Source organism: Ailuropoda melanoleuca, chromosome 2 (genome assembly GCF_002007445.2).
Source record: "Ailuropoda melanoleuca isolate Jingjing chromosome 2, ASM200744v2, whole genome shotgun sequence".
In the NCBI taxonomy this organism is placed as follows: Eukaryota; Metazoa; Chordata; class Mammalia; order Carnivora; family Ursidae; genus Ailuropoda; species Ailuropoda melanoleuca.
In genome coordinates this window covers 50602506-50629487 of record NC_048219.1, presented here as the reverse complement: position 1 = coordinate 50629487, position 26982 = coordinate 50602506, and the positions used below count along the sequence as shown (strand labels likewise).

The 26982-nt window shown below is 34.3% G+C and overlaps 1 protein-coding gene across 1 annotated transcript in view; it reads left to right on the top strand.

Annotated features, from left to right (window-relative positions):
• The window catches only part of ADGRL4 (adhesion G protein-coupled receptor L4), a 107622-nt gene extending 83035 nt beyond the window's left edge, over positions 1-24587 (top strand). Inside the window, exons 14-16 of the mRNA XM_002921750.4 lie at positions 21192-21283; positions 22630-22798; positions 23176-24587. Coding sequence (XP_002921796.2) covers positions 21192-21283; positions 22630-22798; positions 23176-23238 — 324 coding nt within the window. The 3' untranslated portion in view covers positions 23239-24587. The remainder of the gene's footprint in view (positions 1-21191; positions 21284-22629; positions 22799-23175) is intronic.
• The last annotated feature ends 2395 nt before the right edge of the window (positions 24588-26982 follow it).

The window sequence follows — 26982 nt, the reverse complement described above, 5'->3', positions numbered from 1 at the left end:
TGTTTCTCTCTTTCTCTGCCTTCCTCTGCCCCTCCCCCAACTCATGTGTGGTGCTCTCTCTCTCAAATAAATAAATAAATAAATAAATAAATAAATAAATAAAAGAACAGTCAAGAATCATCATTTCATGGATTCATCACATCCTAGTCTAGATGCCATTAATTATTTAACAAATTTTTCCTCCATAAACTTATCCATTTCTTCTCTACTTTCAGGATCAAACTATTGTTATCCCTTCCTCATATTCTAGTGTTAATAACAGGAATTTTTTAAAATTCACAATTTATTAAGTAGCTACTACTCACAGCTAATACTCAATCTCCTTGAATCACCCACATTGTTATTATCTATCCCATTTTCTAGTCAATAAAAAATAGGATTCGATTCAAAATGTTAAGTGATTGGCTCAAGGCTCTAGGTCTACAGATAAATAGTGATGCTAGAACTCGAAACTAGAGCCACGTTTTCATTTTACCTTGCCTCTTTGGCAGTTGCCTTATTGACCTATCTTTCTGCTGCCATTCTCTCCAATTTCATTTTAACCTGTCCATAAAAAATTGCCCCAAACTCAGCTCAAACAATGGCAACTATTAATAAAAAAAAATAACATTAATGTTAAACCCTATTATATTCCTGACTCTAATCTAAACATTCTCTTCTCCATGTCTTAGCACATTTAATATAATCCTTCAAACAATTCAAAGATGGCTGCTTGTGTGTGTGTATGCATGTGCGTAATTATTTTATTTTGAAGCTGGAAAAATTGAGGTATAAAGTGATTACACAGCTTGATTAACAGCTAGTAAGTATCTGAGCAGAAACTCACATTCATGAAGTTGAATCCGTGGCCTACTTTCTTAATTCCAGGGCTGATATACCCCTTCACCTAAGGGCCAAATTCCGAAGGCAGGAATGTCAAGTTCTCAGTGATGTGGTTGAACCCAGTCTATCGTCAGCTCTTTTTTTTCACACTGCATAACCCCACAAAACAGGTCCTCCAAAAATTTCATCCCTGTTAGAATATTTGCTGTTCTTGAATATTTTCTTGGTCCTTTGCACTCAATAATCCTACCACCTAGTGTGCAGTTCTGCCTGAAATCTTATCGTTAATTAATACAGAACTTGATGAAAAATTTCCAGATGTGTAACTAATTTCTTTCTCCAGTGTACTCCCATAGACTTTTTATTCAAACCCTCCATAGTGCTTTCAATGCTTTGTTTTGTTGCACGTGGTAATTTTCTGTGTGCATTACACTACTTATCCCCTACATCCAGACACCCAAAGAGAGCCATGAAACCTTCTTCATTTACTGACCATATCTTGCTCAATAATCAATGGCATTGTGGTGCACAACCTGACTGGCCTCTACTCAGCAAACTGCAGTTTTTCTCTCCAGAGCAGCATTCACATTGCTTTCTCTATGAACCCTAGACTATAAAACACTCCTTTTGGTCACCCCAGAATATAGAAGCATTTAGTAGGTCTTTAATAATTATCTCTGTATTTTAATTAATCTGTTAATAAAGACCACAGTAATAAATGAGGCAGGAAGAAACACTGTGAGATCCTTAAGAAATGTGACTGCTCTGTGTCCTGGGTTTCTAATACGTAAAATAAAGATACCAGTGCCAGCCCTACACAACAAGGCTAGGGTAAAAGCAAAACGAAATGTTTTAGGAAGAACATCCATTCTTTAAACTTAAAATAGGAAAATGCACAATCATTTGGAGGACAATTTTTGGCTCTCATTTATGCTTTTTGTATTAAAAAATAAAGACAAATTTTAAAGCTATGGTTTGCACAGCAAAAAATTGTATGCAAGGGAATGTATGTTTGGCCAATAAAGTCTGTGTGTGTGTGTATATATATACATATGTATATACATATATATATATTTAAGCATAGATCCTAATTTTTAAAATATTGGTGAAGATATGACAGCATTTGTTAAACTATAGCAAGATATGATTATAACATACATGCTTGTTATTTCCTGGAATTTGTTAAAAGTCTCTAGTACACTCTGCCAGAGAAAGTTTAAATGAAATTAAAACAAAGTGCAAAATATCTTAAGAAAGGAAATAAAAATTTAATAGAAGAAAAAGACGGGATAAAGACAAAATGTAAGTGAAGGTTCAAATCTAAATAGATGATTAGTGATGATGTTGTTATGCCTAGCCTTCAATGAGGGATAAGATTGGTTTTGTGACTTTCTCTAAACAAATCTGGAAAGACCTGTACTCCAGAGTACGTGTCTCTATAGAACAATGGCAACACCTGTCATTCATACATGGAATCCTTGCATTTCTTCCACAGAGTAGGGAGTAGGTCCTGCAAATGATATTTGCTTGTTTTTATGAATGGAACCCTGGAGCATGTCTGGTTTAAGATTATAATGTAAAATGCCTTTAAGACAATATGTAAATGAGTAAGAACTGAATGAGATCAGCACTGGTGGCTGTTTCTACCCCTAGGTATGTTGTTTCAAAGGAATATTGACGCTTTTCATCTACTCTGATAAGTGCTAGCGATTTAGGTATTTGAGCAGCAATCTTCCCTGCATTGATCAAATGAAAGTATTTCCTCAGGTGTCGCCTCATTAATATTAAGGATCCCTTAGAATTCTGAAGTATGAACCAATGACCCTGAGGATTCTATCTACGAATCACTACACTTAGAATGTTAAGATTGGAACTACACATAAAATGCCCTAGCCATGCTTTTGAAAGATTGAGCTCTACAAGAAAGAGGCTTCTAAATCTTTGTAAAGCAAGCTGCAAACTGAAGATAATTTCCATAATTCATTTCTTTCAATAATTTTAATCTTTACTGCTGAATCCTTTCAACTAAAACTGCACACGCGATTAGATTCAAGTACACAAATATAAAAAAAGAGTTGGTGAAAATAATTTAACTTTTAAGTAGAAACTGAAGTTTCCCATAGACATATTCAGTATTGAAGAATAGAATTTGCTTGATTGAGGCAAATACTAATTATGCTATGTCCAAATAAGGCATTTTCTTTTAAAAGTGTGAGCTTTCATTTGAATTTAAATCACAACCCTTATAATTGAGTGTTTCCATATATACGACTCCTACCCCCTTCTTTTTAGGTTTGCCAGAATTCCACTCAGTTCTTTGTCGTGGCCTCCTCTAATTGTTCTTTCTATGTCTGCAATCTCTTAATTCCCTTTCACCAGGAAATGCCTAGTAAAACCTCCTCAGAAGTGAATTCTTCACATAACCCTTACGCAACAGACAAGGTCTATGTATATTTATTATTATGTGAGCTATTCTTATTACATTTTTTAATTTCACAAATTGCCCAAGTTTGAAACAAACGCAAATATTATAAGATCATGTAAAGTAACAAGTGGATATTTTATCCCACACTCATATTTTTCATGACTAACTACTCTTTTTCTTAATATTTGCTCTGCAGCCTTCCAGACCTTTGGTATGTGCACACACACACACACATTTATATAAGTTTAAGCAAAAAATTTGATTACAAATTCAAAAACCTGAATCATTTATAACCTGAAATACATCATATTCATCCTTCATTGTTTAATATACAATTCTACCACTTTTATCACTGCATATTATCCATATTATGCTCTAATTTATTTTATCACTTCCTTATCAATGAACATCTAATTGGTTTCTGATACTTTCTTATTATAAATGATCTACATGTCCAGATAATTCCAATATAGTTACATATACCCATTATATAAAACTGTTAAGAAATGCTTCCTAAAAGTAGAAATGCAAATGGAGACAGATTTTCTAATTTACAAACTGCTTCCAAAACATTTACTTCAATAGATACTTATACCAACAATATTTGAGAATGTCCCTTTTCTGACATTTTTGCTAACACTAGGTATCATTGTCTACTATGGTGTCTAAATAGCTAAACTGGAATACATAAACCCAAGGGAAGGATTATGTTAGACCAGGGTTCCACAACCATGGCACTATTGACACTTCAGACCAAATCTCTATTGGAGGACCTGTCCTGTGCATATAGGGAGCCTAGCAGCATCTCTGGCTTCTACTCACCAGATGCCAATAGCACCACTACCACCACTGCCTAGACATGACAACCAAAGAAGTCTCCAGTACAACCACATATCCCATGCGGCATGATATCCCAGATTCTTTCCATCAGAAAAGACTAGTCTAGGGGTGCCTGGGTGGCACAGCAGTTAAGCGTCTGCCTTCGGCTCAGGGCATGATCCCGGTGTTATGGGATCGAGCCCCGCGTCAGGCTCCTCCGCTATGAGCCTGCTTCTTCCTCTCCCTCTCCCCCTGCTTGTGTTCCCTCTCTCGCTGGCTGTCTCTATCTCTGTCAAATAAATAGATAAAATCTTTAAAAAAAAAAAAGAAAGAAAAGACTAGTCTAGACTTGGATATTAAGCAGCTTATATAGGAGTGCATTTTGCAGCTTTCTTTAAACAGCAAAAATATAAGAAAAAATTAAAATCATAGTTTGGGCTATGTCCTTTGGATAACCCCATTGAAGCTATATTAGAGACACTAACCATTGTAAATTTCATATGCTGTGGATAGCAGCATCAACATTTTCATTACATCTTTTAATTTAATGGCACCATATTTGTTAGATGCATCTGTTAGTGACCTTTGCAGTTCAAGGCATTTTAAAATTCTAACCATTTCTTCATATTATATATTAATAAGCATTTCAGTGCCTGTAACATTTTGTTACTTTTTTTGTATTATTCCAACCTTCTTGAAACAATAGGCAGCTAGAATTTTAAAAAGAACAAGTTAAAAAAATCTTTATATAAATAATACATTTGTAGTTTTCAATGTATTCTCATATATGGGAGTTATATTCTTAACTGGAAATACCTTCACAGAAAATCTCCTTGGGATTTGTACTAAAAAATTCCATAAAAATTGAATAACTTTATAGAAATTAGAGATCCAAAAAAATATATTGAAAAAAATCCCTTGGGTCTCTCAAGCCCAATTAGAAAAAAATGGCCGAGGTGAAGTTCATCACTGGTATTTTTTAATAAATATAGTTTTACAGTGAAGGATGTTACATCAAAATACGGTGAAAGTGAGTTGGTAGTTGCAAGATATCATTAGAATTATTATTCACTTCACATTTTATAGTCTTTTAATCTTTACAAAACCCTTTTAACACCTCAGTTAATCCTCACGAAAAGCTTTGGTAGTACAAAAAATAAAAATAGTAATAGCAGTTAGTAAGAGATAATATTTTACTAGATTTTCCGTAGATCTAGTAACTACAAACTTGTCTTATCTATTTATAAATACCTATGGGGGACCTGCTATTTATAACTTTTTAAAGAAATACACCAATTCCATGAGAAGAACTTGTTACACTAAAGCAAATTATGTACATTCTTATGTAAGCAACAGATAAAACTTTAAGCTTCTACTCACCGAGAATTCATAAAAATCCTTAAACTTGGCTAAAAGCTCAGTACATGTTCTGATGATTGTAAAACCTCTGATCTTCCTCCGAGCGTGAAGCAATGTCCTTGCTGACGCTGGTCTGCAACAAAAGTGAGCCCTTTGAATCAGTCTATTAGGATGTGTAGAGATCTTACTCTACACTGGAGAAAATATTTAATCTTTCCTCTAAGTATTTATTATATTCCCTGGTCTCCTTCAGTATTCTCGGCAAAATACAAATGGCTTATTCTGAGAGAATGGACTATCTGTGTGGCTCTGTCTTGATTTTTGTTTCTCATAGGAAAGTGTTGTCATGTCTAGTTTCAGAGTTTCCTAAGAAAGGAATATTTAAATTCCATCTAATTAAAAACAAACCAACAACAACAACAAACATGGCTCCTGATGATATCTGATCAAAAAGAGAGCCCAAGTTGTTCAGTGTTAGGGCACAGCCTTTAGTCATTAGGGCTTAATCCACACTTACTTGGGTAACAGCCACCATTTTGTCTGTATTTCAAATAAGTGAAAACTAAGGCCCAGCAAGCTTAAACAATTTACTCAGGATCGCCCGGCTACTGAGTGGTAGAGGCAAGCTCACGCTTTCCAGAGTCACATTCTGCAGTTTCACTACTACATATCCTTTCCTTTTGAATGGAGCAGATTTTTTTAGGCCCATGAAGAACCTGTCCCCATCTTCCAGATTCCACAAATGATTTTAGGGGAGGTTGTGAAAGACCTAGCAACTACAGACCTTCTAGAAATTATTCATAAAATTTCAGCTTTTTATTTTACTTAGTGAAGGTGTCAAAATAAATTACTTTCCATCTTGTTGAAAATGAGGGAAATCCTGTCCATTATAAATATCTCTCCCCACATTTTATTTTGTTTTATCTGAATCTCAACAAGAATATCCAACAACTAACCAAAATGCCCTACCTAAAATCATGACTATATCAGACTATAGATCAATATATGGAATACAGAGAGACTGGAGGTTTACTGTTCTATTAATTGATATTCATCCACAAGTAATTCCCAGTGCCCTGTTTGACATCTAATTGTTCAAATTCCTTTTTTTTTTCATTTTCTCTCATCAAGAAAAAGCTGAAAAGTGAGTATAATGCTTCACCCATTTTTTAATTGTCCTTAATTTCATATTTCTACTTAGAAGATTAATTTTTTTAGAAAAAAAAGTCTTTGGGGCTCTTTTAAAAATCCTTGAGATTTTATTTTACTAATATTTATCAACATAGATAGTATTAAATCAAAATAAAAGTACAGGAAGTATGAAAAGAAAAAACCTGGTAAAAAATAAGGACAACACTTTGAATATTTCAGAATAGGTCAAAACTTTATCAGGTATTAAAGACCCAGATAAGGCTGTGCTGGTAACTGAGGGGATATAAATGGAGACACTTTGCTCACAAAAAGTCTATCAAGTTGACATGCTAAGACAACACATTAGTATGCTTGAGGTAATATTTTGGAAAAGCAGATCTGAACATTTCTTTACCCCTTAATTATATCTTTCTTGGCCTTATTGCTCTTGGGATCAAATCTAAAACTTTTAACAAAGCCTTCCATAAGGGTGACCATATTCATTTATCAATCACCAAAATCTGGACCTTTTAAGAATCAAAGTAGGTAATAAATATCACTCAAATTGGTTTCATTTCATTGATGGACCTATAAAACAGCTCTATTCAAAAATCTATTTTCAAAAGTTTTGTTGTCTTTTTTTTTGTTTTTCTACACAACACCGGTGATTTGGAATAGAGCACAATGTGCCTGACAATACGGCCATTTTGAATCTTTCTGCCACTACCCTGTGATGATGAAGAAGGTAGCTGTCCCTATCCCCTGAAACCTGAGCATATTTGAGTGGAACGTGATGCTTACACAGTATCTAGATAGGGTCTAGAAAGAGGAGTGGGACATTGCTGGTTGTCTTCCATATTTGAGACCCTATGAAAGTCAGAATTGTCACTGTGCATGTGACTCTCACACAGCACCCCAAGAGACATGACAGGGTAGAAGAGGAGCTTACCAAACTTCCCCGGGGTTATCTTAATGAGATGTAAACCAAAAAAACTCAGATAGATACTAAACTGAACAGAACACTGGGCAACTGACATTAAAAATACTGTGGCAGCAAAGAGGGATAAAGTGGACACTTTACTTAGGAGAGTTCTGGCCCCTGCCTGCTGATCAGCCTCATCTCACATGACCCTCCCATGGGCTTTTGTGTTTTAATCACATTGCTTTACAGTTCTGAGAGTTTCTATGTACCTAACTATCTCAGCGCCTCTGCACTAAAACACTCATCGCTGCCCTCTGGCCATCCCTTCATCTTGGTAATTCCTGTTTGTCTTTCAGTTATCAATTCAAGCAACACTTTCTGAGGAAAGTTCTCCCTGACTCAGTGATCTATAATTTATTTTGTTGTTGTTGTTAGATGCCTTCAGAGAAGCCCACTTTTTAAAAAAAATACTTTACTCAATTTATAATTACACACGTATTGATGTGAGTAACTGATTAATAATGGATTCATATCTGTCTCCTCCAGGAGACTATAAGCTCTTTGAGAGGAAAGCTTTATGGATTTTCTCTCACTATATTATCCTTGAAGTTTACCAGGTAGTAATTACTCAGGTAATGCTGCTGGGTAAATAAATAAATGATGCACCAAGCACAGTATTTGGTCAAAAATATTCATTCCTTTCCCCCAAAGAAATGTAAAGAAATCATCACCATCATGGAAATGGGATTATTTCAACAAGCCTTCTCAGAAGAGGTAATACATGAAGCATTCATTATAGCACATCACTTTTCCTTCATTTCTTTTCTCCTTAGAAATGATTGCTATATGTGTCTGTCTACATCGATCTATCTATTTATGGCATGCTTTCACTTGGAATTTTAACACTGGCATTTTACGTTTAACTGAATAAAATGAGGTCCTAGCCAAATAAAGTGAAAAGTTTTCAAAAGCAATCTGACTGGTAAAAAGAGTACACCGTGGGTTCTTTCTGTGCCCTGGATTTCTAACACGCTAACCCTATATACGGTGCTATTAAAATAGAAATGAAATTAAAAAATAAAAGCATCCTTCAAAAGTTAAAAAAGGAAAATTTTTAATACTTGGAGGACAATCTTATGTCTATTCTATCTTTACCTTTAAAATCGCCAGTAACTTTATTTTTTTTGAAGATTTTATTTATTTGAGAGAGCGCACACGCGCGCACACACACACACACACACATACACATGGATACACACGCATGAGCAGAGGGTGGGGCAGAGGCAGAGGAAGAGCAGACTCCCCACTAAATGAGGAGCCCAATTCGGGGATTGATCCCAAGACCTTGAGATCATGACCTGAGCAGAAGGCAGACACCCAACCGACTAAGCCACTCAGGCATCCCTGGTAATAATTTTAGATACCTCTTTGAATTTAACTGTACAAGTTCTATTTTAAATGTAAAGTAACAGTCAAACGACCTATATCTGTGTATGTATGTATACACACACACACACACATACATACACATTTTTTCTGCTAACCTCTATCCTCTCTTTCTACAATAAGTATACACAAGGAACATGTTTCCTTGATTCTATCTTGACAAAGAAGATTTCATCATAGGGTTTTCATTGTCACAATAAATGGAACAACTGTTGCAAATGTTTTCACATAGAGTTTTTCTCATCCACCTTTTTCCTTTTCTAATACCTCGCTATGGCTTATAACCATCTACAGTTAAAACCAACTACAAAAATAAGCCCATGGAATTCACTTACACCCATAGAATCACGTTATCCTTCATGTTTATACATTTCTAGTTCTCTCCACCTTTTGATTCTATTTTAGAAAAAATAAAGTACTCTTTCAAACACTGAAAAAAAATCAGCTATTGAAATATTCCTAATGGAAACATGTTAAAAATATGAAGTGTGAATTTTTTAATGCCTAAGGTGATTATATATTGGGATGAGATTTTTAGCCATAATAAAATAGAGCAATTATTTAGCTATTACTTGAAGGGATGTGGGAAGATACGTTCCTAATGAGGCAGTATTCTGCCTACTTGTGATTAAGACATTTGTTGTGACCTAGCTGGGTGCTCAAGACTGTGTTTAACGAGTACACGCCATAAAATCCATGGGTGTGTAGTTTCTGTTAGATGCAAAATATTGCATATAACCAAGGTACCCACCCAAAAAACAAAGAGGGTGTAACTTCATCCTTTCCCTTTATGCAAAATTATTCCTAGAAGGTCATTACATTTTGATAATGTGTAATATATCCTTCAGTTACTATTGCTATATCTATCTATGGATAATAGATTTCTAATAAGATATTGTTTTGTCAAATCTGTAAAATGTGAGACAAAAAATATATAATTTTTTAAATGTTTAATCAAATTATTGTTTGAATGCTCTTTTACATAGGCCGTAAAGGATGGTATAGGTATATTAGGTATAACTTCCTTCGTCCTTTTATTCATTCAACAAATGTTTATTGAGCATTTTCTATGTATCAGACATTGTTCTAGGCTTTGGAATTATGTCAGTGAATAAAATAGAAAAAAAGTCCTTACCCTTATGGATCTTGAATTCTGTTTTTGTAAATAAGCTTTTACTGGGAAACAGTCGCATTACTTGTTTGTGTATTGTCTAAGGCCTCTTAGTGGTATGGCAAAGTTCAGTGGTTGTAATAGAGACCATATGGCCCTCAAAACCTAAGCTATTTACAATCTGTCCCTTTACAGAAAAAAATTTTCTGACCGGTATTCTACACTAGAGTGATTTAAGAAAAGATAAATATTCTCTCCCATAAAATATCCCAGAATATCATATTGGATTCATGAAGAATATGTTTCTTATATTTAAGATATCTGGTAACTTTATCTATGGATTGCCCTTTGAAATACTCCTACCTTTTCTATAAATTTCTTGAAGATATCCAGATTTTAGACCTGGACATTTCAGTTCTACCCTAGAGGAGTTTCAACAAAAAATGAGAAATTGTTTATATGAACAATAAATGCTTGACTTATTGTTGAATGATATTACATTATTGACATTGTTGAAGTATTTATTTTGCTGACATTATTTTAAAGGAAAGTCCTGAAAGTAGAAAGAGATCATCTGTTTTCTATTGAGATCATATTGCCCAAAATAAAGACTGAAAGATCTAAGTTCTGATATAAGATGCTATTTATAGGTCCAATGAGACTACCTCACAAAGTCATCCTCATTCAACTGTGAAGTGAGTATATTATATTTACCAATGGGCATGTCAAATATTGAGACAATTCGGAAGAACATAGTTCCATATAAACATAATAGCCATTAGTGATGATAATTGATGTTTGTTGAGAACTCATATATTGAGCACTATTCGAAGTACTTTATATTAATTAGTTAATACATACAACCCTAGATGATAAATATTAATATTGTATCCATATTTTACATAGAAGGAAAACAAAATACAAAGAGTTAAATAAATTGACCAGTCAGTGAGTATCAGAGCTAAAATTCGAATCTATGAAGTGTGGCTCTGAGTCTATTTTTCTATTTATTTTGAAGAAGCATCTGTTGTTTTTTTGTGAAACTGTCAAATTATTTAAGGCAATGATCTCCAAACTTTTTTGACTGAAGAACTCATCAGTAAAAAATATGTGACTTAATAAATGTTTACATCTCAAAAAATTATATATGCTTACTAGTTTACTAATATGTGAATTATATAATATATATACAATGTATATTATTAAACATTCTGAATTCAAAATATTAAAGATAACAATACTTCAATTTAATAATTCTCAGTAAAATATTTTTAGTTTTTTAAATGAAACATGGATTATACTCTTAATATAACAATCCAAAGGTCTGGATCTAAGTTTATCTTAACACTTGGCTTCAATGGCTATCAGAGCTGATACCTCACAAAGAGGCATTAAATCTGTATTTTAGTGTGACTGCATAGTAGATAGATCATACTAAATGCTCTGTTCTAACACTTTTTTCTTCAAATCTTCAGTAATGCTTTCTAATTGCACTTTGCAATAATATTACCAAGAGGAATGTGTATTTAAATTCATAAATGGAATGCATTTAAATTTGTGCCATATTATTTTCCAGATATTATTTCAGTTAACTTACTTCATCATGAAGAACAAAGCTATTTTCCAATGGTACATGACTTTTTAAAACTCTAAGTAGAAAACATTAAAAGAGACTGCTAAAAATGTGTTACTGACTTTAGAGAAATGATGTGTTGAATTGATTATGCATGACTTTAAATATGATTGAAAACTGTGGACCTAAATGCATACTTCAAATAGTCCTCTTAATAATCTGAATTTTTAAATAACATTTTATCTAAATCTGATTAGATCTTCACGAATTTTTTAACTTGGTTGACTTACATGGACTTACAGTTTGTCTAGCAAATAAGTTACTCCAGGGGTAGGGAATATGTCCGTTCTGTCATTGTCTCTTTTGTATATTCTTGATCAGGATTAATTTTAACGCACAGTGTACTTGGAAACATTTGGGGTCTTGATTTTTTACTTGGGGTTACTTTATGAAAACTACATAATGTGATCTGGAAATCCACTTAACAGGCACACATACAGTATGTTGCAGTAGGCCATAAGATAACAAAAGGGGCAAACCTCTACCTTTAGGAACAAACACCCCGCTGAATGGCTTGTATATGACATGGGGCTTTATATGACATCGAAAAAGTGAAACCACCAGTATCATACATATTTTAAATAGTAAACCTTAATTTTTCCTTGGAAAAAGATCAGTGGGAATTCTAATGTGTTCCCCCCTGTGCCCAGTAGATTATTTTAAGGCATTCTACTTGACCACTAACATGAACCCAGTGACCATATCTGAACTCTAAAGGATAGAAGGCTCTGCTGTTCACCAGCACAGGAAGACTATCACATTCTTAGATCCTTTGACTGCAGAGAACAGTGAAGACAGTTGTCTGCATCAGGGAATCACTGGCATAACACACTAAATCCTACTGGTGTTTACAAGGCCTTCACCACTGGTGTCTTGACTAAGTTCAATGAACACATTAATGCCAAATAGCTAACCATATCACTGCTCATTAATGTTTTACTCTTCTACTTTTAACCATTTCTAAAATGAAGTAACTTTTAGCAGGTAATATAATTAATAAATGTCTCAGCAGTTAAGTTTGGTGAATTTTTTTTATTTTTTACTTTTTATTATGTTATGTTAGTCACCATAGTACTTCATTAGTTTTTGATGTAGTGTTCCACGATTCATTGTTTGCGTATTACACCCAGTGCTCATTCCAAGTTCGTGAAATTTTAGATGTCAATTTAGCTTTTTTTTACTGGCCCTTCATCTGTCTATCCTTTGGTAGTTTTATAAAGTGCTTAAGGGCATATCCTCTAGAACCTGTCTACTAGGTACGAATCTTTGCTCTGATACTTCCTAACTGTGCCACCTTGGGCACATTATGTAACCTCTCTATGCCTCTGTTGCCATAAATGTGAAATAAATAATGATGATGATAAGAAGAAGAAGAATTACCCCATAAAGTTGGTGTGAGGATGAAATGAGTTAAAAATAATGCTTACAATAATATCTGACACATAGAAAATACTCAGTAAATATTGTTTTTGTCATTGACTCACATCTCAATGTTACAGTAGTTTGTATCTACCAGCAAAATGCTCCTTTATCCCAGAACAACCATTCATCCAATTGTATACCCCAGCAGTCAATGCTTGGTGGGAGAGCATTGCTATCTTCTTAAGTATAAACCTCAAGGTATTGGTAACATGAATGCTGTTAATATCTCAGATGTTCTATGAAGGATACTCTCTTCTGATAACATTTAGAACCTGTTTAGGTTATTTATTTATATTTATTATGTTCTCAGATAGTTTCAGATGTTTCAGTATGTTTCAGATTACTCTTAATATTTTTCTCCTAGAATTGTAGACGGCATTCCTATATCTCTCTGTTCTCCTCTCTCCTGAGCCAAGTGTGGATACCCTGAGCTGAGGTGTATCCCTTAGGTCTGTAGATATTCCCAAGGCTGCTCAATCCTGGAATCCAAGAACGTGAAATCAGATGAGGCTCGTGATTTTCGGAGAGAGATGCTCCCTAGTAGTGTCACGTAGATCTATGTAGGGGGGAAAGTTACTCCACTGCACAATTCGGACAACAGGTCAACAAATACTGTGGCATCATGATTTCTGGGAGTTTTCACTAAATTTATACTAATGCAATTTCACATCTAAGCTTAATAAATTTTATTTCTAGCTATTAGTTTATTTAAAAAAGTTTTTTTAATAGGTGCTGTCTAATCCATTGCCTCCCAGCACAGCTTCACGATGCACACTGAGGGATTTCTAAGGGGAAGGAGTCCTGCCTAGCCTGGGTGTATTCTGGACTGCGCTCAAACCTTTTATATGTGCTTTCATCCACTCTGTGCTTTTAGGATATTTTATCAGTCCCTACACATACACACATGTCCGGGCTCCACAACGATTGCAGCATCTGAAAATTTACCCCCTCTTCCTTTGAGATCGCTTCTCAAACTGTCATATGTGGAGAGGGTGATGTCCATGGGGTTTTCTACTAAGAAGCCAGTGTCCTCAGATTACAGAAAGGATCAGATGTGAAAATAATTTTAAAGCTATGAAGTTATGGTTGTCATAGAAGATACAGGATGCCCAAGTAATTTGAATTTCAGATAAACAACAAATTAGTTTTTAAGTATGCCCCAAATATTGTATGGGAGATATTTATACTGAAAAATTATTGTTGTATATCTGAATTCAAATTTAACTGGTATCCTGTATTTTTACTTATTAATGAAGCAGCCCTACGAGAAGGGGCTATAAAGGTATGCATTACACAGAAGAAAATGTGATAGTACGGTACAAACTGTATTTATGACTTACTGAAGAGGAAGTCCTATACTAGTTATAATTTGTGATCTCTTTAAGAAACACAAGAACAGAATCCACAAGTAAGTTTTCATATAATCGGTTACTCACCAAATATCTAGAACATCAATAATAAATATGAGTTATTGATAAGTTAATATTTCTTTTAAACTGGATTTTAAGCTTTTATTTAAAATATAAGAAACACTAGTTATAGGTATTCCATATATATATATATACACACATATATATATGCGATTTATATTTTATATTTACATGTCTTTTACTTTGCATTAGTTTTCTGTTGCTATCACAACAAATTACCACAAATTTGGAAGCTTACAAAAACAAATCTATTATTTCACACTTCTGGAGGTCAGAAGTCTGGGTACAGTGTGGCTCAGCTGTTTCTTCTGCTTAGAGTCTCACAAGGCTAAAATTAAGGCATTGGCCATTCTGAAGGCTCTGGGGGAGAACATGTTTCCATGCTTATTTAGGTGGTTGGCCAAATTTAGTTTCATGTGATTGATTTCCTTGCTGGCTGTTGGACAGGGGTCAGTCTCTATTTGGAGGGGCCTCCCGTATTTCCTGCCTGACCTAATGACACCCTTTGTCTTCAGTTCTCTCTGACCTCTCCTTCTGCCTCCCCTTCTGTAGCACCTCACTGCTGAATCTCTTCTGCCTTCCTCTTTCATTTCTAAGGGCTCACATCTCACGTTGGATCCGACGCAATAATCCAGGATAACTTCTTTATCTTTGAGTCCATAACCTTATTCTATCTGCCTTACCCCGTTTGCTGTATTCACTGGTTCCACATGTTAGCTGCACCTGTGACCTTGGAAGGGGGGACATTTTTTTGCTCAGCACATTCCCCACGTTTTCTGATACTCTGGGATTAGCACTGTAAGTAAGGCATTTAAAGGTGCAATTCCAATTAAGACCGAAGAAGAAAATCAGAATGAAGACAAAACTCAACTTGATTCCAATGTCGCTGGTAGATATTTTTCTTTAATTAAGAGATGATGTCTTTTCATTTTAAAAGCTTCAATTGAAAACTACCGAGCCATCTCTGCAGTGATCTAGGGATTGAGAATGGGTCACTATTTGGGGGAGGGGGGTTGTTTTTAATGCCCTCTCGGTAGGCTAATAGAAATCCACTCTTTGTCCGTGGCAGAAGAGGATTAACTAGGCAAGTTAATCTAAAGGTAATAAAACTATTTGAAAAGACATAGTAGTTGTGATTATGACACATTCTTAAATGAGCCAGACACCGTTTGATATATGTGAAAAATTAAAACATGGGTCTAAAAGTGCTGTAAGAGAAATTTTCTCATTCTTTCTGGTGAGATCTGACATCAGCATATAGCTGGCTTCATCAATTATTGAGAAAAAGACTAAGAAAAGAAAAATGACTGATTGGGATGCTTCATTTTGAAGTCTGAATTTGAAGCCCTTGGGTCGAGTCGAACGTACCTGTAGGTCTAAACCTTTCAGAATTAGCTCCTGCTCTCTCTCTCTCTCTCTGCTTATCTATTTAAATTTCTTGTTTAAAAAAATAAGGCACTTAAAAATTTTTAATGCACTCTGTCAAACGTCAGAACATGTGTGCCGGACTTTGAAACAACCGCATCTATCAAGAAAGGTAATAAACATACCTCTGTATAGATAAATATTCCTTAAGATGAAGCCAGGGGAATAATTTTAAATTTAAAATACTAGTTTCTCTCAAGGGTTAAGTTTTCACAACTTGAATGATTTTTTTTTTCTTCACAGCTGTTTTCATTCTCTGTATACTCAAGTGCAGCAGTGAATTCAGAGTTCTTATGTTTGCCACTAACGTTCTCATCTTGCTTATTCCTAGAAAAGTATTAAGAAGTCCTAATCAACAATCTAAAACTGTTTTTTAAAAATTGAAACAAAAATGATAATGAATGACTTTGTTCATTTGCAAGTCATTAATTAACTCCTGTGCTTTTGTGGCACTAATATTTAGAGATAAATAATAAGGGAACCACAGCTGATAAAATCAGCACACATAGGTAAATATTAACGAGCAAAAGTATGAATCATTTTAAAGGCACCATTTCCTTAATTAAGACTCCTATTAATGAGTTTTCTTGTATTTGAAAGAATCGCTCAAGTATTCAAGTCAGTTAATATTGAGGTAGCCTTGCCAGTAAATGCAATGCTATAGTACCTTTCCGATTATTTAACCTAAAATGCACATATTTCTCTAGCCTCAAAGTCATGACTTCTGGAATAATTGCAAACCATTTATCATCCGCAATGCTTTTTAATTCTACATAATCTTGTTTTAAGCTTTTGTTTTTATTTGCACTTAGTTCATAAAACATCCCCTCCAGAAAATACTTTTCCATACCATATCAAAGGCAGAGTTTCAACTTAATTCCCACCTCTAAGTAAATAAAGGCATGTGCCTTTGGGTGATACTTATAATTTATGGTTTTCACTCTATTTAAAAAGGGGTTTAATGTAGCTTATATATTTATAGATAAAGAGAGAATACAGGCAGTGTAAAAGCTACAAATCCAAGTTTTTCCACTTACTCCATATCTGCTAAATATGATGATGCTGCACTTGACTCTGAGTTTTGTTAAAGGAAAGAGCTATTCTAACACTTGTTAAAATGGTAAGGAAGACTTTTTTTCAAGACTACTGTGATAGGTGTCAAAACTATTGCAATAGGGGAGAGAGATTGAGCTCAACTCTGAATACAATAAAGCCAGCTGGGGATTTATAACCAAGGATCAGTTTGTGTGGTGAGGGGAGGGGAGTACGTGGAAAATTACTAAGAGCAGATGGCAAGGGTAGGGAGAATTCTTGCTAAATTTACTTTAACAGAACTCTTGCTGAAAGGCAGGCCAGTATGATCAAATATCAAGGGTGGGGGATGAGGAATTAAATTAGATATTGAAAGTGACCAGATATCAAGAGTAGTAGGATTCTCTCTAAGCTGATTTAGCAGCGTTCTTGCTAAAACTGAATTCTGCAGAGATGGACAGTGAAGCCCAAGGTTGAGGCTGACTAAAGTTTGGTCAAGGAGAATTTTTTTTCAGCGTTTCAAAGACTCAGGCAAGGGAACATGTTTGCATACAGAATTTGCATTGCCTAAAACAGTAAAGAATACCATCATCGTCTGTATTTCCATAGAATTGAACTCAGGTCTGATTTTATCATTTGGGTTTCAGTCTTTCATAAACATACAGTGGGAGGCAGTAGGTAGATAAGGTGACATTTAAACAGAGGTGGTGTGGGAATTTGCCTTGGGAATAGCTGAGAGGCCAGCCAGTACAGCCACCCTAAGGCATGCTGGTGGGCTGGTTGAAAGACAGAGAATCCAATGTGAATGTAACAAAGTGATCAAAGGAGAGAGAAGTAGGACTGGAGGGAAGAGGTAGAGTGAGAACCAAATCATTTCAAACCTAGAGGCCATTGTGCAATCTTTAGGTTTAACTCTGAGTGCGATGGGAAGCCATCAGAGGGTTCTGAATAGAGACATAGTCTGACTTAGATTTTAAAGGGATCCATCTGACTGCTATAATGAGAACAGATTGTAGGAGGGAAAGGATGGAAGCAGAGAGACCAATTCGGGGCTTTTGTGATAATGTGGCCTCTCTCAGGTTAGGCCCTGTGAAGACAGTAAGTGGTAGTCCTCTTCTGAGTAGGTTTTAAAAGTAGAGCTGAAGGCTTTGCTGATGAATAAGGATAATCTGCTACAAGGATGGGATAGCTTTTTTTGGAGGTGAGGAAGATTGAAGCAAAAATAAGTTCTTTGGGGGGAAGATCAGCAACTTGATTTTTGACATGTTTAACTCCTGATGCCTCTTACACATAGTGAAGCAATCAGATAGGGTGTAAAGATAATATTTTGAGCCATTGGATCTGATCACCTAAGAAGTGAATATGCAGAGACAGGTCCGATGACTGATACACTGAGTAATCACTTACTTTCTCTGGGTTACCCTCCTTTGGCTTTACTGGTCGTTCAAGGCTGGCTTAGAAATCACATGTGAGGGTGTCATTTACCTGTGTTCCTTTACTCTCCTGTGCAAACAATCACTTGGCACTTACTGAATAGTGTTTGACTTGCCTATTGACTGGTCATCTTTTCCATTATACTGTAAGTTATTTAAGGAAAGCCTTAAGTACATAAGTGTTCTTGAATGACAGAATAAATTAAAATCCTTTGCATTTAAGATAAAATCTAAGTAATATTAATTCCCAACTACTTCACTCATCTCTTCTCATGCTACCCTTCCCTTTGTTGACTCCACCCCAGCTACCTTTGCTAATTTCTTCAAGATCTGCCATATCCTCAACTCTCTCAAGCCTCATGGATTCTTTGATCTGCTAATGCATTAGAATTTTTTGGGTCTTGGTTTAAATACTAAATCCTAAGAGAAGTCCCTCCTGAACCTTTATCCTAATCCACCCTCGTTTTGTCTACCCTAAGAATCCAAATTTGTGACTTGATAGCATTTATCACAGTTTGTATATTTGTAAGTATTTATGTCATTATTTACTATATATTTTCTTAATAAGGTTATGAGAACAAAAGACAGTGCCTGTGTGTTCATTAATATGTACCCATTCCTCACCACTATACCAGAGACTTGGATCCTTTATAAAATGCTTAGAATACATATAAAAAGCTTCATATATTTGTATCAGTACCAATGAACACGGGTAATAAAATCAATGTATTTGTGATTTTTTTATTACATAAACCATAACACCTTTTGATAAAGATATTTTAATCTGTTTCTCTTATAATGGGGAAAGTATGAGATTATGGAATAAGAATTAGTCTTCTACTTGTCAGCAGCACCTGGTTTTTATAAGTATGTAAACATTCTCCCTATTGTACAGAAAAATGTACTTTCCAGAACTGTATCACCCGTAGGGAATGTTCCGTTGCTGCTCTTTGTTATTTTAGCTTATGATGTGGAACAGCATTTCAAATGTATATGGACTTCTGAGAAGACACAGCAGTATGAGCAACTATTTTTCAAACCTGTTTTATTGAAAAGAGTTTAAGAAACTTTAATATTACAATCAGTCACATGGAAAAATTATGCATCTAGAAAACATTTTTTTTGTTAAAGTTATCTCATAATTTTTTGTTGAGATAAATTCAATATAAATACCCTCATTAAAATTATTTTCAAATATTCAAATAATGGTTTGACATATTATTTATACAACCAACTTTTAATACTTTTATTTTAAAAAATACACTTATATTTACAAAATTAAATACAATTGTTGTTTCCAAATTTATTTAAAGAAGCTATAGCTATAAAAACCTAGAAAATACTATGTATCCCCTTTTCATATAAAAAGACTCCTTACAAAATTAAATACTATTAAATTATCATTTCAGTTAGTTATTTGAGCCTAAGATAGGGTGGAATCAGTTCAATCACTTTTAATATGCTTTCTCTCCCCTCTGCAATTGTTGAAGTCTTTCCTTTGAAAGGAAGAATTACTGTTATTAGAATTAATTAATCATATAATTAGAAGTGATGGACATTTGGAAGCAGGAAGAAGGGAATAGACTCTTATTCCTTTAAGATTTTCTCTTAAGGACCTGTCCATGGAGAAGTGACAACATGAAATTATCTGACCTGTTCTTTCATACTGCTTTTTATAATAGTAATTAATAAATTTTGAGAAGCTATATAAAACTCTGTAGAATACAGATGGAAAAAAACAATTTTTTGATACTATAAGCTTTTGAAATACTAGTGTAAGAATTAGGTAAAAATTACACTATTGAACTTTGCTATTATTACAAAATGGCTTTGGAAAAAATCTGGATTAATATATTCAATAAAGGATCAATCTCCAAATTATTTTTATAATATTTAATATTTTTAATTGTTAGTGTTCTCACATTAAAGTAGATATACATTTAAAATAAACCCTTGATTTAGTGTTTTGGCACCACAAATATGATTTCAAGTTTTCCAAAAATACAGGAAAAGAGGACACTTTTCATAATGCAGTCACTTTAAAAGGAGTGAAAATTGTATGTACTCTACTTAGCCCATAATAAGAAATACAACTAGAATGATGTATCTATTAATAAAAAGTATATACCTTTATTTATTTCATTGATCAATATTATGAAGGCTTCTGAGGTCAACTCTAGGGAAAGGAAATCTGAGCATAAATATTAGGAGACATGGCTAGATGAACCATACAAAAGAAAGTACACTCAAAACGTTTTCTAGCAATAGAAATTGAAGGTGTTTTGTTGGGTTTTCTAATTCCTCTGAATATTTTTTTCCAGTTTAATTTTTTAAAGGTTGACAGAATTACCACTAACACTTCTCCTTGAAGCAGCATATAATTTAATGAACAAAAATTTGATTTCTCAAATGTTCACAAAGTTTTTCAAACCAAAATTTAACTTTAATATGTATATGAATCCTATTATTGGCAGCAGAAGATACTCATCAATCTGTAGATGTAATCATACATCTGAAGAAGTTTCTTGAACAGGGTGCTTAATATGTTCTGGCAAATTGTACTACCATTTGTACTAACAATTTTCAGTGATATCATAAAGATCAGCCACAGATTTGCTTCTTAAATCTACCAGAGGGTTTATACTTGGTAATATACATAAAAATCCCACTATTTTCTAGTTTCTATCTTATTTGAAATCTTTACTATGTATTTACTTCCTTCATATGTATCTAATTGACTATGAAAATTATCTCTTCTTTGAAATTCATTTATTTTCTCAGGTTAATCTCTTGGCTTTTGGATTTATCATATACAAAGTTTTTCGTCACACTGCAGGGTTGAAACCAGAAGTTAGTTGCTATGAGAACATAAGGTAAATGTCTCTTTAACTCTATTTCTTTAGTAGTTAAAAGCTTTAGTAATTTCAGGCACAAATAATTCTTGGAAGGACTATTTTTTAAATTATTTTTTATACTTTCTTCTGCCATATTTAAAATACATATTGTTAAATAGCATTTAACATGTTTAATAAGACTATAATCACCATAGATTAAATGGTAAATAAAGCAATCTTTTCCAACATAATCCCCTTTGAAAGAAAAGATGATGGTTGTGTTTTAGGGCAAAAATAAACCTTAGTGATTTTCTTTGGAAAACATTCCTCGGAGCTTAGTAACTGTGTTTCTTTTTTGTGACTTCTTGTTTGCATGCTGCCATGATTTTTCCTTCAACCCTCTCTTTAAAACTGATTTATTGAGACCTTGAAAATGGTTTGTTCAGGAAAAACTGAAGTGTACTATAGGGAACATTAGAAACGACTAACGTTTGTGTTGCTTGGAAACATTCCTGTAGTATTGAAACTACAGGACAAGATTTATAGTTTGGATTTAACAAACGTTTGATCGATTAGTTTCTTCTGCCCTTCACCATTCATAGCGTCATGTAGTGTGCTGCTTTTAATAAAGTTGAAAATGACTTATTTTCAGAGGTACACTGCTAAAACATCTTCTGCAGTACAGAATGATTGGACAAAGAATGAGTGAGAAAATAATCATTAGTTACCTCATTTTCAAAGCAATGTCCTCAGTGAGCAGGACTGAATATTGCTTGACCAAAGTCATAGGCAATAAGTTGAAAATATGTAAGAGTGTCTTTTTTTTTTAATTTTTAAGAAATCAGTATTCTGACATGAATTTATTTTTAGGTAATTGTATTGCAACAGTGAAAAAATAATAATCTCGTTTTATCTCTTATACTTTCTTGAGCAAACCTGAAAGGAAAACAGAAGCTTCCTTTAATGACATGCGCATGTACTGACCCAAGCCCACGCGGCATAGTTTACAAGGTTTCTTAGGGAAAATACCTCCTAGCAGACATACGTCTTACCTTCAGGAATTATTACAACATTTGATTTGAAGTCAAAGCACATACACTGCAGTACACTAGATAAAATATTTTAAGATTAAGGAAATTCCTTGAAAAATACCATATTTTAATAATATTGCCTTCATTTCGGAAGCACATCCCTGTCCCAGGGCAGTAACATACCGAGAAGGCTTTCCCCTGAAGCTAAAATAATTTGTCAGTTTCAAAATCCCTTGTGGTCTTTGTAGATTTCTTCATTATACCAACAACTCTTTTCCCACATAATTGGAGGAGTCTAGGGCTGTGTTGAGTATATGTAGTTTTCTTAACTGAAGCATTTCAAATGTGTTCTAGGTCTTGTGCCAGGGGAGCCCTTGCTCTCCTGTTCCTTCTTGGCACCACCTGGATCTTTGGGGTCCTCCATGTTGTGCATGCATCAGTGGTAACAGCTTACCTCTTCACCGTCAGCAATGCCTTCCAGGGGATGTTCATTTTCTTATTCCTGTGTGTCTTATCTAGAAAAGTAAGCAGTTTTATTTTATTTTTGTTCATTTGTTTGTTTTTTAATTTTGGTCAAACCTACAACATATTCATGTAGCATCAGTTACCAAACTGATAAAAATTCTTATCCTCAGATTTGTGTCAAGTCTTTATAGCCTCAATACAGTACATTTTACTATCAAAGTAATCAGAACACCTAGCTGTTCATATGGAAATACGCTTTCAAACAAAACTTGTTCTTAGGAATGTAAACATAGCTTCTAATAATTTGAGCAGATTCTGACAGATGAGAAAACAATACTTTTGAAAACCAAATATAACAATTTAATGTGATTTGAAAATAATTCGATGTGATTCTTCCAATTATGTTTAACATTTTCTTTTCTTTTCTCTTTTTAGATTCAAGAAGAATATTATAGATTATTCAAAAATGTTCCTTGTTGTTTCGGATGTTTAAGATAAGAATAGGGAACTATGGATAATTGTTGCTACACATAAAAAAGCCAAGCTGTGGACAGCCAACGTATAAAAATGACTTGAACCAATTTTCTAATTATTAATTACTACATAATCAACTATTTTAAATCAGTTTTTCTGTTACAGTGTAGGAACTGTAGATAAGATACCATAATTATGTACCATATGGCTATAGTTTGCTTTCCTACACGACATAGTTAGTTATGTCAAAATAGTATTGCAGATATGTGAAAAGTAATTGGTTTCTCAGGAGTGATATCACTGCGCCCAAGGAAAGGTTTTCTTTCTAACACAAGAAATATATGAATGTCCTGAAGGAAACCACTGGATTGATATTTTTGTGACTCATGTTGCCTTTGAAACTAGTCCCCTATCACCTTAGTAATGAGCTCTGTTACAGAAAGTGGAATATGAGAGAATGAAGGGGCAGAATGTAAAGCAGGCAAAAGGAAATGGCTATTATACCAATGAGATATATTTTGAGTAAACTTGTTTTTCGGTAAACTAAATGAGAAATTATAGATAAAATAATTGAACAAACACATCTTACCATTGTGTGAATTGTTCTGAACTTAAATTTCTACTAAAACAACTCAGATTTATATTTGTTATATCCATTTTCTTTCCTAATATTCTAAAAAAGACACAAAATTTCACAAATGAAATGACAAACAATTATGTTCTGTTTTTTAGGTTAACATCATAATGAGGTATATGCTGTTTCTATACTTATTTCATATATTACAATACATAAATGTGTCAAATTATAATATTGTTTGTGGCTGTAAATGTAAAAATAGTGTATATAAAGCTGAAGTATTCTATTCTATAACCTTTCAGTTAGTGAAAAATGTTGTTATCTCATTAGGCTGGTATATTTGAGTTCTTCATTCCTTTTAATTTTAGAAATATTATAGCTCACATCACAATATTCCCTTTTAACTTACTATTTTTAAAAGGGCATTGTAAATATGAAAGTATTCAGAAAGTGAATTGCTATTTTTTTCTGTTCAGAAAAGTACACATTTAAAAATGTTATTTATAGCAAAGAAATCACTGAGAACTGTAGAAATGTTCACAGTGGATCTATTTTCTGACAGTTTTCTACTATCTATTAAAGCATATCTGCTTAAGTGTATGGCTTCTATCTATCCTCAAATCTTCTCATTAAAATGTAGAAGCAGTGATTTTATTTCAAAAATATGTAATGATCTGCACCTACCTGTAGAAGTATGCCAATACACTAACTGTCGTGATTTTAAATTAATTTCTCCAGCTGTTAAAATGAAGTCTGTCAAAATTTGCTCTAACAAATAAAATGTTATCTAAATGAATACAGCTACTGCTTTGCCAAGTCGTTTTCTCAAGAAAGATGAGCTACCTGCCAATATGTCTTATACATTTTTAGAGAATCCATGATAAATTTTCATTATATCTTCTGATCTCTTAAATGCTAAGCCTATGACCCATTATTATCATTGTCATTACAGAATAGTGTTATAAGAATGTGATATTGGAAAACTAATCTGGTCAATCGATATATACACTAATAGCTCTCCCAATACTTCCACGCCCTAATCCTCAGAATCTGTGACCGCTACCGTTAGGTTACATGGAGAGGAGAATTAAGGCTGCTAATCAGCTGACCTTGACATGGGGAGATTATCCTGGATTGTCTGGGCAGACCCAATGTCATCACAAGGGTCCTTATAGATGAAGGAGAGATGGAGGGAGAAAAGGGGACATGTCAGAGTGACACAGCCTGAGACATTTTGACCAGCCATTGCTGGCTTTGAGGATAGAAGCAGTCCACAAGCCAAGGAATGCCAGCAGCTTCTAGAAGCTGAAAAAGGCAAGGAAACGGATTCTTCCCTAGAGCCTCTAGAAGGAAGTCATCCATGCTGATACCTTTATTTTAGCCCGGGAAGACCCATTTTGGACTTCTAACTTCCGGAACTGTGAGATAATAAGTGCATATTATCTTAAGCCACCAAGTTTGTTGATAATTTTTCATCGGTTTATTGATAATTTTCTTATAACTACCATAGGGAATATTACAGAAATATGTAATAGCATCTTTAGAGACAAGAAATTGTTCATACCATTAGGGCAGACCTTAACTCTGGATCTTGTTCTTATCAACCCTCCCATAGATATCATTGGATAAAGCTTGTATTCTCTAGCTTGCTGGTTCACAACCTTCTTGGGAGTTTCCTGGGTATATTCTGAAACCAGCCCCCATATGTGGAGGACCAGGAGAGACCAAAGAGGCAGGCCACTCTAGATTGGGAGGTGGCAAGCTCAATAAGCAAGAAAACTTGTCTTATGAGATTTGTCTTGGGTGGCCACAGATGAATACATCTCCTCACCTACTCACTGAATCTTAAAAGTTTATATAGAGGCCCTACCTAGATTCAGTCACATGTACCATCCAGACAGTCTCAACACCACATTCCTATCTCAAGGCTGTAATATTGGGGCAGCTTCTGAGAGCAATGAAGACAAGAAAAATGCACATTCCAAGGACTGTGAAGGGGTAAGGAACCTCCAAATTCCCAGGTCTAACTTGCAGGTCAACAAGATGTCAAATCTTCTTGATGACCTCTTCCAAAAATGAGATTTCAGACCTTCTCATACCTGCTTACCTCCCCGGTTTTCACTTTTTCTGTATGAAAATTTCTTCAGTCACACCATTTCTCTTTCCCAAAACTTATCATTGTTTACCAGATTCCCAATTCCTGGACTTTCCTCCTTGTTACCATCATTACCCTGACAAACATTTAGTTATCCCTAATGTGTCTTTCTCTACAAAGACTTCCTGGGCTCACACAAGGAATTAATCACTTCCACCTTTGTCACCACTTTATCTAGCACTTAACCTATTTTAACATTCATCGCGATGTATTACAATTATTTAGACTAAGCTCAGGACATTCATTGTACCTAGTTCTGTTTTTCTTTAATGGCAAGTAATGAATGATATTAAAATGGCAGGTAATTTTTTTTTTCTTTTTTGCTTCCTGAATCAGTGTTACTGCCTTCTGCTGCCTTATGCTCACATGACTCTGGACAGTCTGGCTTTTGCTTTAGGTTCCTAACTGGAAACCCATTCAGTGAACTGGCTTTCTCAGGTTAAGCCCTCGGTGTTTATCTCTAACTGTTAGGAGGTTCAGTGGAAAAGATGGCCCAGCAATCTCAGTTTGGTGAAATACAGCAGGCAGAGGAATTAGACTACCAATGTAGCCTTGAGCTCAGACTATGGCTTCAACTCAGTTTTTCCAGGAAAGACGTTTAGGGATTTGTAAGGAGCTTACAAAACTCCTAATGAAGCAGTGATTTATTTTCCATTTGGCTGTTATTCCTCATGTACAACTCACTTCCCTGTTTGATAGTGAGTGAGACAAATATTAGGATTTTAGACTCAATCTCCTCGATCCCTAAAACAAATCACAAATTCTGTTATATTAATTTACAAACTCTTCTTTTCTTGTTAAATAAATGGGGATGAAAGGAGATTACAGGATCTCAAGAGAGCCAATCAAATAATTCAGTACTTTAAGGTTAGCTTCAAACAGTGAGAAGAATGGACACCAAAGCAGTATAAGATAAATTCCCTGTGAAAACTTGTTATTAACTAGACATAATAATCCCCTAATTTAAAAAAAATGTTGCTTTGTTGATTACACTGTATAAATATATTCACACACAACATAAGTATATATATATATA